Below are 16,261 nucleotides of genomic sequence, written 5' to 3'. Positions count from 1 at the left end.
TCCGTAGCACATGCATGTAGTTAACTTCATTCTTGGTCACAGCAATTTGTGCACAGGCGAGGGTATGTTCAGACAGTCTTGACATATGTTGTACCGTCGTATCATTTGGCTCTTGAAAGCATGCTTAACAGTTTCTGACTCGCTTAGAGTGTGAGGAGAGCACAGCTCTGTTTTAACTTGGAAAAGATGTACACCGAGGTGTAAATTTCAAGCAGAATTTTCTGGCAGTATAGCAGCAGACTGGCTAACTTGCAAGAGTGAGTCCGGTCACCCTGGCTTTTAGCTCACCCTTAAATGAAATTGTCATTTAAATTTCTGTAACTGTCAAGTTAAGGGTATTGCATTGTCTCAACTTCTCTCTTCAGAGATGTCAAGTTACATAGAAGTAGGTTGTCTGCTCTTTTATCTCCTATGCTAACAACTTTTTGAAAATGTTTATATTTCTCAAACTCTTCTAAGAGTTTTGGGGTTTCACAGTTTGTCGATTTGCTATTTTGCTGCAGGTGGAAGTTGCAACTCCATGAACTGACAAAACTTCCTGCTTTTGTACGTGTGGTATCAGCAGGAAATCTTCTAAGCCATGTTGGTCATACCATCCTGGGCATGAACACAGTGCAGTTATACATGAAGGTTCCAGGAAGCAGAACACCAGGTGAGTATAATCTCTTTGCATGAAAAAAAATCAGGTTCTACTGCTGTGGTATTGATTTAACTGCACTGCAGATATTCCGTATCTTACAGCATGCCTAAACGTGATAAAACTGTACATATTCAGTGGTTTTTTAATTTCTTGTTTAACTGAACTCTGCGTGTATGAAGTGCTAAATTACCTTATAGTGGAAATTTCTGGATTTCTGCAGTGCTAGATAATTACTATACTAACCTCTTGCATGCAGTACTGGATTCTTTAAGGGGAGAAAGAGGATGGGTTTACGTACTTGGACAGTATTTGTATTTTACATGCCTTGAAAGTTTTTATAGGCTTCCAAAGTAGGTCTTGTGCAATCATAGAAATCAATATACTTTTACTTTTTAGATTCTTGTTGTCTGAGGATAGGACTCAACCCTCCATAATGAATAGTGCTGTGTTAGGGCACTGGACTGAGACTTGAGGGATCTGGACTAAATTTCAGGGTCTCTTTTTTCTGAAGTACAAGTTTAGATAGTTCCCTTAGGGATTATGGCTCAGTTTTCCAGCTGTCAAAAGAAGATAAAATACTGGCGTTTCTACATTGATTTTTGAAAGCTCTTTGGGACTGATTTCTTACTACTTGTCTATTCAGTGCCTGAAGTCACGAAGTTCTGCTCCTGACTGGGACTGTCAAGAGCTATCATAAAACACAGAATCTAAGCTTTAGCATCTTGAAGCATTTATTTCTACAAAAAGGGAACTGCTGAAGTATTGGTCAGATTCACAAGATTGGTAGTTCCAGCTTTTCATTTTCCACAAACTAACAAAAGCAGAATTCTCTTGCCACTGGTAGCTTAATTGCATTTCTTAACACTGTGAAGCACCGAAATAGTACGTGTAAGTCTCATAGAAAAATATGTACAAATACTTAAACTATGATGTAGGGTTTTTTAGTAATTGTAACTTTGCATTTTCATAGTGTTGTTTTGATAGATCAGCCTTACATAAAGTGTGTTTGTTTTTCTCTAAATTTCAGGTCATCAAGAAAATAACAACTTTTGTTCAGTAAATATAAATATTGGTCCAGGTGACTGTGAATGGTTTGTTGTCCCTGAAAGCTATTGGGGTGTCATGAATGACTTCTGTGAAAAGTAAGCTGGGCGTGCTGTTTTTCTCTATTTTTATCAAGTTCTCTATGCCTTTCTCAGACCTAAGGGGGGAAATTACTGAGGGCGTTGTAAGAGGACATTATTTTACGGGTTTTCCATGTAGTCAGAAAAGTCTTTTAAAATAAGTCAAAGTGCAAAATCTAGAATTTATACAAAATACGACATTTGTACAATGTACAGAAACTTGGATTGCCTGTGATAGCTTTGCTGTCAAAAATAAACATTAGGTCCATTATTTGCTTTTTTGAAACACATGTCATTTCAAGGAATGACATTTCAAACTTCATTTCAAGGAATGAAGGAAATACAAGAAGTGAGAGATTGATAGTAGCAAATGCTCATCGAGGTTCAAGATTCAAATTTATACTACATTAAGGGAGATCAGTAGTTTAGTATAATAAGCATAGGCTGTCTGCTACCAATGTGTATTATGTGGCATCAATCCAGTTTTCGTAGAAGTAACATTTCCACATCAGAAAATCCATCGTGGTCCTTGCTGTTTATCTAGGCACTCTATCATGCATATTAAAGCTGACCTCTACTATGACCAAATGGTGATGCATTTGTAATGGCTTCTAGGGCTATTGCAGTGGAGTGATGGAACAAAGTTGGGGGTGAAGGAGTTGGGGTTTTGGTTTGGTTTTTTTAGGAGTGATGGAATAAAGTGTTTTCCTGGTGATGTATGCTGTTAATCTTTATTATGATTAATGTACATGTTGTACACAAGCAAGTACAGAGTCATTGGTATTTTGGCATAGTATGACATTCTTGCTGCATCTAGAGGGAGAGCTTAGTTTACTCGGACCCCAGGAGGTGTCATGGCATGCTTTGCATACACTTACAAGTTTGTAGCTTGCTGGAAAAGTTAAAGTGCACTGACCGTTGGGGAAATACTCAGCCAGCTTTAAGATTGGGGTTTCTATGTTGTGCCTTTTGTTTTTAAAGCATCCACCTAACACAACACACACATATGCACATGACCACCACACCCCAACACCCCCCAACCCACCCCCCCCCCCCCCCCCCAAAAAAAAAAAAAAAAAGGAGCAGTTGTGTCCCTTAATCATGCTAGTATTCAAGCGGTAGCCTCTGAAGCTGATCTTATGGGAGAATTTTTTTTTCTTATCTTGCCCAGTTAAAACTGGACTAAGCTCCTGACTTTCTTCAGAACTTTTCTAGAGCTCTGCAAATTCATCTCTGTGTCTCTGTACTCTGTATTTTTTCTGCCTGTCTACTGACAACTCTTCTTATTTCATCCACCTTTACAAAATTAGCCATCTCAAAATTGTAATTCCACTGATGCAATTGCAGTGTCTCTGACAACGTGCCTTCTACCCCCATGACACTGTCCTCCTGAGGGTGACAGAGAAACTTAAGATCTTGGTAACCTCATAAAATGTCTAGAGTGCCTGATAGAGGCACTGAATTGTCTTTGAAAACTGTGAATTGCGAATGATCTCCCATGATGCAGTATAGAAACAGTATAAAATTGGGATAAGGATGGGAGAGAAGTATGTATTTTGCATAACCATAGTGGAAGAGTTGGTGCTTAGGAAATTCATATGGAGGTGCGTTTCATGCTTCTCGGGAGGGTTGACATTTCTTGGCTGAATGTAGCATAGACCTGTGGATCACAGTTGAGATGGTGTCAACAGGTTGCTTGTTGTGTGGACAAGCTTTGTGTGCATACACTGACAGTACGAGTACATGGGTGGCGTTGTTCAAAACAGAAAACATTCTTAAGAGCTGGTACGCTCAGTATATAAAATTAGTCACTGGTTAAAAAAAGCAGCATTCGGCACCAGTGTCGCACTAGATCTGACCAAGGATTTCTCTGCCTCAGCATTAATAAAATACTGGGAAATTGAAAGGAAAATAGAACAAAAGTGGAAGCCATAAACTGACTTCACATGGGCAGACAGATGGTTTAAGTGTTTTAATGTATTGCAGGATGTGAAATGTGGAATTAGGATCAGGAATTTTATAGATGAAACTTTCCGTTTGACTAGTCCTCCTGGGTCACTGATTAGATGCAGAAAGCATTTATCGTGGGGATCAGTTTTTACAGGAAATTTCATTGACATATCAACCACTAATATGTCTGCTGATAAATGCTGAAGACTTCATTTTTCCTATTGTTTCAGGAATAATATGAATTTCCTAATGGGATCTTGGTGGCCAAACTTGGAAGATTTGTATGAAGCCAATGTCCCAGTTTATAGGTTTATTCAAAGACCAGGGGATTTGGTGTGGATAAATGCTGGCACTGTTCATTGGGTTCAGGCTATTGGTTGGTGCAACAACATTGCGTGGAATGTTGGCCCTCTTACAGGTATGGTTGAATAGTACCTGTGCTGAACTACGTAATTAGGTAATAATATACTATATATGCCACAGAACTTGCCATTTCTTACTAATTTACCATGCTTTACTAGATTAAAAAAATGAACGTACTGTATTTTAAAACATTGTGTTGAAGCTGTAAATAATTCCATTGGTAAGAGGGGAGGGGAAAGCAGTAAGAATGCAGTCTTTGCACTTGCCCATTTAACGGACTTGTAAAAATCCAGTTGTGTAGCAAACACCAGCAGAATAAAATGTTTAGATGAATTCATACACTCTGTCTTGTAGGCCATTTCTTAACTTTTTCTCCCAAAATTTTTTCTACCCGGCAGACTGTGCTATAGCTTGTGTATGAGTTGAGGACTTGTCCAATCTAACTTTTTTCAGAACAACTGCTACTTAATTGCTCTTCAGTGAAAGCATCAGGAAATGCCAACAGTTGTAAAATCTTGTTCGTAAAGGAATACTGGGTTTTTCAGACGTACTATTCTAGAAGTTTTTAGTTTTTAACCATGGTCTTGGAAGGTTTTTAGAAGTGAGAGTAGAAGGAAATTTCACAGCTAAAATGAGATTCTGTCAAGCATTTGAACGGAATGTACTTCCAAAAAACTCCTGTTTTCTTAAATAGTTTAAGGTGTGTCTTTATTTCATTATGATGCAATAAACAGTATATCTCCAGGATTGTATGATTGACTGATACAGAGGACACATGTTCAGTCGCAGTAAATTTTGTAAAACATTTTTAAAAAAAGGGCGGGGTGAGTAGGCTGCCTAATGAAAAAATCTGACTCATTGCAACAAATCTCTCAATGTGCAGTCTTCCTTTTCAAGACATGTGCAGAAAATTTTTTTGATCGATTTATTAACAGTTATTGGGGGGGGGGTGTTTGGTTTGTTTTTTTTTAATCTGAAATACTTGCAAATTTATTAAGGAACCCTTTTTGAAATATTGCTCTCTCTTCACCATAGAAATCGAATGCTTGTCAGCAACTTGTTTTCACAGATAGTTGTTGCTGCTGTGATATTGTACGTTCTTTTAGCATCATAAATACTTTAAAAGAAATTTTATAGAATTCAAGTGTATTTGGAATGAATGTGTCATTGCGAATGAAGTTTAATCTAGCCCTAAAGGGTGTAAATTTTGATTATAATCAAATTATTTTGGCTCCAGTTGATACTTATTTCTTAACTTGACTAATTGCTTCTGTACTTTTGCTTTTGTATAGCCTGTCAATATAAATTGGCAGTGGAACGGTACGAGTGGAATAAACTGCAGAGCGTAAAGTCCATAGTACCCATGGTTCATCTTTCATGGAATATGGCTCGAAATATCAAGGTCTCGGATCCAAAGCTTTTTGAAATGATAAAGTAAGTTTTACTTATTTGGACATTTACTGTACCCATTTCCTCTTCAAGCATAAAGCAATAGTTGATTTCTAAGTAATCCTTTGTAAGATTCCGTTCCTGAGAATCAAGCCAAAATTATTTCATATTGTTTTTCAAAGAATCCATTTCGGATATCATTAGTTTTATTACGTTGTATTTGATGTTATTGTGGCATAGCTTTAGAATGATCTAATTAACTTTTTTGTTAAATACGCCATAGACTTAATACAGCAGTTTACAGAAACAGTTGACTGAGATGACAAAAGCTGTTCAGAGTACATACCATAAGAAATAACAAAATTAGGTCATCAACTCAAATATTAGAATTAGAATGTTTAGTCATTTTTACAGCAAAGTTAAACTTAATTTTACATTTCTAGAACTTCTAATTAGTGCTCACACACTGTCTTTTGGAGATCCAGTATAAATGTTTTAAATAAAGGCAAGTAGGAATTTGAAAGCCTCCTTCCCTTTGCTCTTTATTCTGAATAATGAAGTAATTGATGTGTAAAATGATGCTTGAGTTTAGTGACATTTCTCATACGCATATTACAAAATGCAGGAAAATTCCAGGCTCGGAGCATCTTTAGTAATTTTCTTTAAAGATTTCATTTTCAAGCAAATATAGATCATATTGCAGCACCATTATACCTAGGTTGAGGAATGAACGGACATTTCAGCATATATTGTAGGTTTGTCCTAAAGAAAGTGGGGGGAATTCCAACACAAATGACTCATCATGAGAATACTCTGGTAGCAGCACTCTCTGTTTTCCTTAAGCCTACCAAAGGAGCTTCTAGCTTGAGCACTTCTTAGTCTTTTCAACATACTGGATCCACAAGCATTGAATCCTTTTATAATTTGCCAATTTAAATGGACCTTTAAAAAATGGGTGGGTTAACTTGCAAAAAAAGGGCAAAGAAAAAGAATTTCTGTTTTTCCCCCAGTAGGATTTATTGATGACATCTGAGTGAGACACCTTTTTACAGTAGGAATTTAATTTAGGCTTGAACATGTTTCAGAATGGTGGAATTGGTGAAACGGTAACTTTGTAAGGACCAAGAATGTTGGAAGTTGAAGACAGGGAGGGAGGTTTGTAGTCACTGTGAAGCTAGATTTTGGAATAGCATTTATGTGTGAATACTTTCTTAAAATCTAGAAACTAATATCTAGGGTAAAGAAAATCTTTGCTGAAGGCTTGGCAGTCCTGCCCCTTTAATTAAGCTATCGGTGCTCATAGTCAGGATGCCAGCTGTCATAAAAGGGAGAGGAGAAACTGAATACTTAGAAATGAGAAACGGGGAGAAACTTCCCTCTTGGGAGGGAAGAAGCCAAAAAGTCCATATATTTAAAAAAAACAAAAACAAAAAAACCCCACAACAACCCAAACTTATTTCACAATTACCTTTCTATATCTTCTCAAGCCCAGCAGGCATCTATTGTAAAGCTTGAAACAGTTCTGGAATGTTTTTGGAAAATATGATTTCGATATTTTGGCACCTGTATTTTGCATTTGCACAAGTTCGGGGGTTTTTTGCCATGGTTTAGGCTTAAAAGGAGAAAAACATGACTGAGCATAGCATCCTTCTCCAAGAGAATCTCTTAAAATGTTGTGAAGAAACACAGAGGACAAAATGGTTGTTCCCTATTATCTTGCTGGCTGACAGCAGCTGAGCTTTTTCTAGTGAGACACCTAAATTTTAGGTGTACATTACAAATAAAGAAAGATGCTGAGGAGCAGATACAGACTTTGGTCTTGCATGAGTTTTGCTTTTTCCAGTCTACTGAAACCACTTCCAGTTTACTGGGATTAAGCCCTCCATCCAAGTTACTTGTCAGCCAGATCTCAAGTTCCATGCTATGTGTGCGGCGGGGAAGAAGATCCAATGATGAGCTCTGGTTTGTAGCGTCTAGTAGCAGTAACCTGAGATAACTCTTCATTGTGGTCATTTCTATAGTTACGGTATAGCTGTTACTAGAAAAGGGTGTCCCCAGAATAAACAGGTCTAGTATCTGACCTTGGCTTTGTAAGCATACTGGAAATGCAGAAACCTTCGTGAATCTCCTTAAGATAGGAAAGCAGTTGCATAATTTTCCTATGGACTGCTTGTCTGCAGGAAAATGGCACCAGTTGGCAAGTAGCTATTGTCCACTGCTTCTGGATTTTATTATGTAAAAAATACAGACATTTGTGTGTTTATACGTGTGTGTGTGTGCATGTGTATAAAAACACTTGAGAAATAGTGATTTCTGATACAGCTGGTTGAACTTCATCTTGAATAGCTGACTTTTCATTTGTCATCAGGAAAAAAAAAAGTATCACTGACACAGCTGTCACCTTTTTGCCAAAATGCAGGTCTTTATCTAAAATTGGATGTCGAAGATACCTGAAGTGGTTTGATTTCTGTCTCTGGGGCTTCTTAGGTATCAGAATAGTACAAAAGACCAGCTCTTGGAAAACAATAAAAAGTAGTTTGTAATTCCAATTTGAAGATAAATACGAATATGTCTTACTGGGTTATGTGAGAGTAACCACTACATAGGCAATAAACTAAAACTTAAGCATACATATAAATACATACAAATATTGGGATTTATGGTGAAAAGATATAGAATAGCAGTAGGGAAAAAAATAATAGAAGGAAACTTTGCTTTTGGAAGAAATCTGAAGCCGCCTTATATTTTTAGTTAATGTGCAACTCCGTGCTGTCTTGCAAGATAAAAGACAAAGAGCAAAAACTGAAACTTTCTCATGAAATGTTTTTTAAAGATTTGATATTAACAGTAGAATCATGAGCAGGAACATGGGCAGACAGAATGATTTAGAACTTGACTGAGGGAGCGCAACCCTCAAGAAAAGAAAAATTAACCACAATTCTCTTAGATGGAAGCTGCAAGGACTTTTACAAATGCATCTGAGGAAGAGAAGAATTTTAGAGGTAGTGGGAACATGGTAATAAAGGCTTAAAAAATTAATTCCAAAGTAACTGAAATAATAAGTTCTTCTACAAAAATAGTTTTAGAAATGTAAAAGAACATGACATGGGAGAAATGATTTTGCACAAAATCATGAAGCCAGATAAAATACATTTCCGTATCAGTAGGGAAGATACATTACTGGAAGATACAAAGAGGTCAGTTTTGCGTTGCCATTGGGATGGTCTCCACACTTCCAGAAGTTTTACTGGATATCTAAATATTCAAACAGGTTTCTCACTGCTCTTCTAGAATAAATCAGGATGATGTCCATTTTAAAATCATCTTCTCTTAAATATTTGAATTTGACTGGACATGATTTACTCGTACTCTTTATGCCATACCTGTAAAGAATTTGAGAGAGAGATATGGTCCAGATTTTCTTTCAGCTGAATTCTTACCGTACAAGAATAAAAGCAGGCCTACAGTACTAAAAGCTGACATACATTGTGACACTGCTGGACACCTTTTTGGCTTTCTTTAGGCTTCCCATACTTCAGGAAATTGTGGTGCATTTTCAAAGTGATAGATAGTATGCTTTCTCCCATTCTTTGACAGCATGAAATAGTTAACGTTTCCATTTTCAAGTGCCATTACTAGGATCTGAATTTTATCCAAGGAGGAGGAATTCACCTTCTAGCTATTGTTTTCAGCTTTGGTTGCAAATTTGGCAAACATTGCAGCAGTGTTGTATGTGAGTTACGTTTTGGGCAATTCTTTCTTCACAACTGTAACACTAGAAAACTCTTTGAAAATAACACTTTGAAAACTCTTTGGAAGTCAAGAGTGGAGAACAATGGTGGCAAGTGTGCAGATGTGCTTCCAGTTGCTCTTTGCCATACCCAGAGATTTTTCCAGTTAACAGCAGAAGAGACGAGAAGAGAAGAATGGTAGCTTTTAAGTTTATTTGAAATCAGGCTGTATTGCATAAAAGAATGCTATACCAAAGTTACTGAACTTGTCAGAAGCATGTCTACGTTAGCCCAACACCCAAGTGAATTAATGTATGATCTATTGCATATGGTTGGCCTTAGCATCGTAAGTCCCATTAACATCAAACTTCAAAAGTGTTGAAGGAGTTACAGCTAAATGAGCTGTTTAATTTTCTTGAAATTCAGTGTATGAAAATACGATGTTGAACAGAAACACGCTTTCAGTTTTGCATTATTCTTACAGTGAGGGTATTAACGAAGCCATAGACTTGTTTTTAGTGAAGATGAACAGTCTGAGTGTAACACATCAAGAGGAGAGTATCTCAAAGTAAGCCTAAGATTCTGTTAACTACTTGGAAACACATGAAAGAAACTTTAAAAAAAAAAAAAACAGAACGTATATATTACATGTTTAAGGCTTTAAAATGGGAGAAGGATCAAGTTGAAAACATTTTGATAGAACTCTTGAGCACTTTGTTTTCTGTCCAATGTTTATTCTTCCTCTTACATTTTTTCAATCTTCCTTCTGCATCTAATGAGCATGTAACGTAACCACCCTGTGGAGGAGAAAATTAAAGGCTGCAAAGGCTGCAGCTCAAATAAATAGGATCGCTGAGAGCTAAAAATTATTGTAAATAACATTGTAATTTAGAAATCTGGCGACCTATTTTGCCAGCTCTTTTTTTAGAGAACTTACGTAGCTCATACAATGCAAGAAAACAAGTTAGATTTTCTAGTACAGAAGAGGACTGTCAGAACGTGGGTTTCCAGACTTTGGATAACTGGAAGTTTAATAGTGTTGAGGAAGTAACAGGGTTTTTAGGATGTTAAAACGGTTCTTTGGATAGGCTATAGTCATTTACACAAAATGTGAACAGATATTTTGAACTTGGCAGTTCAAACTAACTTATAGTTCAAAATAAAATACATGAATTGCTTTTGAAAACACATTGTTTCATTGTGCTTAAAAGAGCGTTCATGTGTTCCAGTAAAAAAATGAAAGATACAGCCTGTTTGCAGGGCAAGGGGCAGTACTGAAATGGAACAAATCTCCACAAAGCTCCATAAGCATGTGGTCTAACTTCTGCATAAGTCATGGGTCCAGTGATTCTTATTAGCCAGCTGTTTCTGAAATCCCAGAGGAAGAGGAAACTCCAGGTACAGGGTCTTGGAAGAAATTTAAGCCTACTTGAATCTTGCTATAAAGTTGAATATTGAACTGAATATACACCTGATTTTGGTTGCAGGTACTGCCTGTTAAGAACTCTCAAACAGTGTCAGACACTGAGGGAAGCTCTAATTGCTGCAGGAAAAGAGATTGTCTGGCATGGGCGAGCAAAGGACGAGCCAGCTCATTACTGTAGCATTTGTGAGGTCAGTAAAAATGTGTTGGGCTTGTGTACTACTGTCATATTTTTTTTAAATTTTGTCCTGTCTTTTGTTGTTGTTGCTATTTTAATTTTGCTTTTAAGTTGCAGCATCTACTATATGCTATAAGCACATATATGTGATGCAGTACTGTCTTCAAAGAGCTTTTCTAGACACAGGCTGTATTTTGCTGCAGTTTCTTCCACAGTACTTCCACAGCATTGTTATTCACTAGGTCGATTTTCAATTCTCAGTTATAAAAAGTTGTTATCCCTTCCTGCATATAATTTGATCTGCTGAGCTTCATTTTAAAGGTGTATCTGTCTTCGTTTCAGAAGTCAACAGCAGCCCCAAAAGAGAGAATTTAAGTACATTTTTTTCACTGGATATACCTTTTTGCTGCTATTTTAATTTTGCTTTTAAGTTGCAGCATCTACTATATGCTATAAGCACATATATGTGATGCAGTACTGTCTTCAAAGAGCTTTTCTAGACATAGGCTGTATTTTGCTGCAGTTTCTTCCACAGTACTTCCACAGCATTGTTATTCACTAGGTCGATTTTCAATTCTCAGTTATAAAAAGTTGTTATCCCTTCCTGCATATAATTTGATCTGCTGAGCTTCATTTTAAAGGTGTATCTGTCTTTGTTTCAGAAGTCAACAGCAGCCCCAAAAGAGAGAATTTAAGTACATTTTTTTCACAGGATATACCTTTTTGCTGAATTTTTTTATTCTACTTTCTGAAATAGTTCCTTTAAAGTATTGGATAATAGTTCTCATGAAGCTTAAAAGAAAATAAAATTTTCCTACCCCCTGAAAATGAGTTTCTAGTTATCTTCTGACTGAGCCTCTTGGGCAGGATGAGCATGTGACTGAGTAGTAAGGAAAGAAATCATCAACTACTTTTGCAGACAAATTTTGAAAAGGAAAATAGGTATAATTGTTATAAATCCCCACCTTACTGAATAACCCCTATTCAGAGTATGAATCCTGCTTTGTCAATATTGACCAAAAGCTTTCCCATCACGCTGTTCATGCAGACATCCTAAGTGTGATGTTAGTGGTTTTACAATATTTCACTTCTCTGCCTGAGCCTTAGGAGGATAGATTTTCCCTGAACAAATCTAATTATTCTCTTTGCATGCACAGGGTAAGGGTGTAAATCTTAAAGAAAATACAGTTTTCATGGTTTAACTTTTAAAAAATGAAATTGTAACGGTTGACTTTCTGTTTCCTATCTAATAGGTGGAAGTCTTTGATCTGCTTTTTGTCACTAGTGAGAGCAATTCTCGAAAGACCTATGTTGTACATTGCCAAGACTGTGCACGAAAGATAAGCACGAACCTGGAAAATTTTGTGGTGCTAGAACAGTACAAAATGGAGGACTTGATGCAAGTCTATGATCAATTTACATTAGTAAGTCAAATTAATAAGTGGGTGCATAAATACATTATTTGTAAAGCAGTTGTAGACTGTCTTGGTACTCCATTGTATGAGTACCGTGGACTTTCTGATTCAAATGGAGGTATGGGTTGTGTGTGATATTTACAGAACAAAACGCTGAAGAGTCAGAATTATGTGAAATAGTACAGTAACTTACTGCAGAACATAACCGCTGAGTTTTCAGGAAAAGTATGATGTTACAATTCATAAAGTTGTGGCTTTAAAAATCCAATAGAGATCACCTGAAGACCATAACTGGATCAGATGGAGATGGGAAGAATCAGGACAGTGAAGCTTGGAGAAACTAGCACCAGGTTCAAGAGCATCTCTAATACATTGGTTGTGGTATGAAGTCAGTATAGCAGCAGAGCATCCTATGCACTCAGACCCCTTCCTTCCCCTTCCCCACCCATCCCCTCCCAAATCAGCACTGTCCTTCTGCTTAGCAAGTGGATGCTCTCAAAGAGTTCTGTCTTTTGGCTTGGGGCCTCCTTTGCATTTCAATTTAGAGCAAAAAGCCTCTTTGCCATTATAGCTTTGTGCTATATATGGCAGCCTCCTGCTTTGAACTGTGTCAGCACAACTGTCCTAACATTTCGCCCAGGTTTCATTGTTTCAGGCAAAGATGGCTTGTTTGTAATCACAGTGAAAGCGATGCTGGATTTATTTATAAGCCTTGCCTTTCTGTCAGAGGAGACAAACATTGGACAAAGTGTTATGAGAATTTCATGTTGAATTAAATACAACAGCCCAGAAACGGCGGTGCCTTTTGATTCATTTCCAGGTGCTGCAGAAAACGTGTGTTTAGACAATTATTTCATGTAATGCTAGCATGATAGGTTGTGACCTTTTGAGCTAAGGCCTCAAGGTTCAGCAGTAGAGGCTGTCGAGAGTGCGGGACCTTGTCCTCTGAATATATTTCTCTTCATTGGTCCTACAGAGCCTGAGGTGGTTGAACTTCAATTCATACTTCTAGGAGCCCATTGTCGTTCTAGTTTGTGAAATACTGCAATTTCGAAGTGATGATCTGTTATAGAAAAGCATATAAGTAAACACCTGTTCTCAGATACGTCATCCAGTTGAGTGGAAATGGGCAAGAACGTTTCTGTATGGAAAAAAGGGGCAGGGAGGGGTATTTTGTTGTCTGTGTTTATAACGTTATAGAGGTAACAGTGATGATACTGTCCCTAGAACAAGGGTTCTCAACCTGTGAGTAGCTCCCTCCCCGACGAAAGCCTATACCTGCAGCCCTAGAGGGCATTAATAATTGTTCTCCTGTGAAATTGGTGTGCACATTCATTTCTTTTAAAGGGGATACAATCTCGATTGAGAAGAGTCAGAGCCTAAAAGTGACATCTCAGATCTAGGAGAAGAGTTGAGGTTTGTTGCAAGTCACAGGACGAAGATAATCTCAGATGGCAAAGGTGCAATAGGCCTAACAGAGAGAGGCTCTGTGTTTGGGGTAAAGTATTGGGAGCAAACGTGGGGATCAGCTAGTGTTAGTGTTTCATAGGTGGGTACCATGGCATGATTTAAAGTGTCTTCAAAGACTGTGAGCTGCTTCTTGAAGGGATTCCATGTCATGACAGGACTGATGAGAGAAGGAAATGCTATCAAAGATCCAGTATTTTGATGGTGATGCCTCAAAGTTGCAATGTTGGGAAATAGGTATCTTCTAGACCTTGTCTCCTGAAAGCAGGCAGGAGCAAGACATCTGGCTTACTTCACTCTTGAGGCACTCTGGTGTTGTCTTCCAGGATTAAAAATAAATAAATAAAACAAACACAACCAACTTTGTCCCCATGTCAGAGAATCTGAGACCCTTTCCACAGATACCCTAACTTCAGGGTTACATGTTACTGTTTAGGTGGGGGGGGTGGTGGTGGAAATGAAGCCCGCAGGGCATTTAGAGGGCCACAAATGGACAATCCCCCCCATTGGTAAACAGGTTGAGAATCCCTGTTTTAGAGTATATGAAGATATATCTATACTGAGCCCACATGGAGCTCTTTGCTGCCACAGTGGGACTTGCAGCTCACGTCGTGTTAACACAGACATCCCCACAGCATACTCCAGTCTGCAGTATAGGTAAAATCCTAATGGAGGGTAGTCGTAAAATGTGCGTTATATTTGAGTAAGTTGGAAAAAAATGCCAGTATCCACTTGAAAGGAGTCCTGAAGTGTAAAAACAGTAGTGCGTGTGACTTTAAACTCTCACGGTTACAATTTGTGCAGGTCTTGGTTAAACAACTGAGTTTTACACCCTTGTAGAAAAGGTAATTTAATGTTTTCTTTTTCAGGCTCCTCCATTGCCATCCTCCTCATCTTGACATTTTTTCATGGACATTAAATGAAAACTTTTCTGATATTCAGGAAGTGACCCAGTTCTGCACCACTGATTTTTGTAGCTATCCCGTAAGGCTGCTGGCTGAAAGCTGTGTCTATGCAACCTTCCAAGTGCGGAGTGTCAACCAACTGGACAGGAGAGAGCACTGCCTCCTACTCCAGAACTCAAAAACAAATAAAGCTCATCCAGCTGTACTTCAAAAAAATAATTCCATGTTTTGTATATATCTGACAAAACTGGCAACATTATACAGACTACTGACTTGAAGACCACCTCTTTTGTATTTCTCTGTTTCTGGGCTGATGAGTTGGTTTCACCCATTTTTCCCCTTCAGAATTTCCCTTGGAAAAAGTACTAGCTTAGCTGGTCATTTCTTTGTAAGGTAGTTAGAAATTTTAAGTCTTTCTTTGGGCAACTTTTTTTTTTTTTTTTTTTTAATGTGAAGAGTTAGGTGATATAAATTTTTTACTGCTTTTATGTTTTTCTGTCTTGTTTTGAAACCATGACGGTTACACTTTTGGTTCCTAAATAAAATTTAAAACAATTAACAGCCAAGTCACAAAGATAAATGGGTTGCACATAGACTAAGGAATAAACTTCAGATTTGTGATTTTTGTTTCTAATCTTGATGTAAATTTACACTATTTATAAATACATATTTATTGCTTGAAAATATTTGTGAATGGAATGCTGTTATTTTTTCCAGATTACCTGCCATTGAAATTTTAAGGAGTTCTGTAATTTCAAACACTACTCCTATTACATTTTCTATATGTAAATAAAACTGCTTAGCATTGTACAGAAACTTTTATTAAAATTGTTTAATGTTTAAAGTTTTTCTATTGTTTGAGTTTTAAAAAGATTTTATGTACAGTGCCCAGTTTTTGTTCTTTTTTGAATCTGATTTTATATATTTTATATATACTCTTGTGCTTGTGTATATATATAATATATATAGAAACTCGAATATAAATATGTGTATAAAGATTTAGAGACTAAATTTTTCTCGTTTTAAGTTTTACATCTATGGTAGATTTGAGGTGTCTACTGTAAAGTATTGCTTACAAAAGTATGTTTCTTTTTAAAGAAATATATGGTATGTATCCTCAAGACATGAAATGACCTTCAGACTGGTTTATTGTTAAATTGCACTTTTTGCAATAACAGACCAATAAATAGTTGCTGCCAAAACGTAGTAGTAGAAAATAAGTAACGGCTAAACTTTAAAGCTCTTCAAGAAAATACCAGCTTTGACAGGAAGTTTGGCGCTAGTTTTAGAGGAGGAGTGAAAAAGGTGAATTTGAGTTTGGGTGGGGATGTTCTCTAGAATTCAACCAAATTGCAACTTATATATATTACAATATGTTCTATTAACAATTGAAAAAGTTACGACTGAATCATCTTGGCGTCATTGTTGACCCCAAAAAAGGAGGTTGTTTTGTGGTATTCTGTTGTATTTTCACATATTTTGTAATACGAATTCACTGGTAAATTTTTGAAGCACTAGGTTTATTTAGGACAAGTTTATAATATATCATTGTAACAGTTTGCAGTTTTAATGATGGTATTTATTTTAAATTGCTCCTTTCTCATTAGCTTCTTGAAAATGCATTAAATCTAAATTTCAAAATTGATAGCTTTCTTATCGATCAGAGTTGACTGATG

At 37.0% G+C, this 16,261-nt stretch overlaps 1 protein-coding gene across 6 annotated transcripts in view; it reads left to right on the top strand.

Moving 5' to 3' along the window:
* Nucleotides 1-15,460, top strand: part of KDM6A (lysine demethylase 6A) — an 82,505-nt gene extending 67,045 nt beyond the window's left edge. For 2 of the 6 annotated variants that reach the window (XM_009283022.2, XM_009283021.2), the window contains 8 exons: nucleotides 504-652; nucleotides 1,668-1,782; nucleotides 3,945-4,132; nucleotides 5,370-5,511; nucleotides 10,685-10,811; nucleotides 12,052-12,222; nucleotides 12,485-12,563; nucleotides 14,550-15,460. In XM_009283022.2, the coding sequence (XP_009281297.1) occupies nucleotides 504-652; nucleotides 1,668-1,782; nucleotides 3,945-4,132; nucleotides 5,370-5,511; nucleotides 10,685-10,811; nucleotides 12,052-12,222; nucleotides 12,485-12,541 (949 nt within the window). In that variant the 3' untranslated portion in view covers nucleotides 12,542-12,563; nucleotides 14,550-15,460. Of the gene's footprint in view, nucleotides 1-503; nucleotides 653-1,667; nucleotides 1,783-3,944; nucleotides 4,133-5,369; nucleotides 5,512-10,684; nucleotides 10,812-12,051; nucleotides 12,349-12,484; nucleotides 12,564-14,549 lie in introns of those variants that run through there. The other 4 variants (XM_009283024.2, XM_009283023.2, XM_019473060.1 and 1 more) reach the window with 2 other exon arrangements.
* Nucleotides 15,461-16,261: the final 801 nt, after the last annotated feature.

This window comes from Aptenodytes forsteri, unplaced genomic scaffold (assembly GCF_000699145.1).
Source record: "Aptenodytes forsteri isolate BGI_AS27 unplaced genomic scaffold, ASM69914v1 Scaffold2, whole genome shotgun sequence".
In the NCBI taxonomy this organism is placed as follows: domain Eukaryota; kingdom Metazoa; phylum Chordata; class Aves; order Sphenisciformes; family Spheniscidae; genus Aptenodytes; species Aptenodytes forsteri.
The sequence above is the reverse complement of the archived record's forward strand: the minus strand, read 5'-3'. Positions and strand labels throughout refer to the sequence as shown.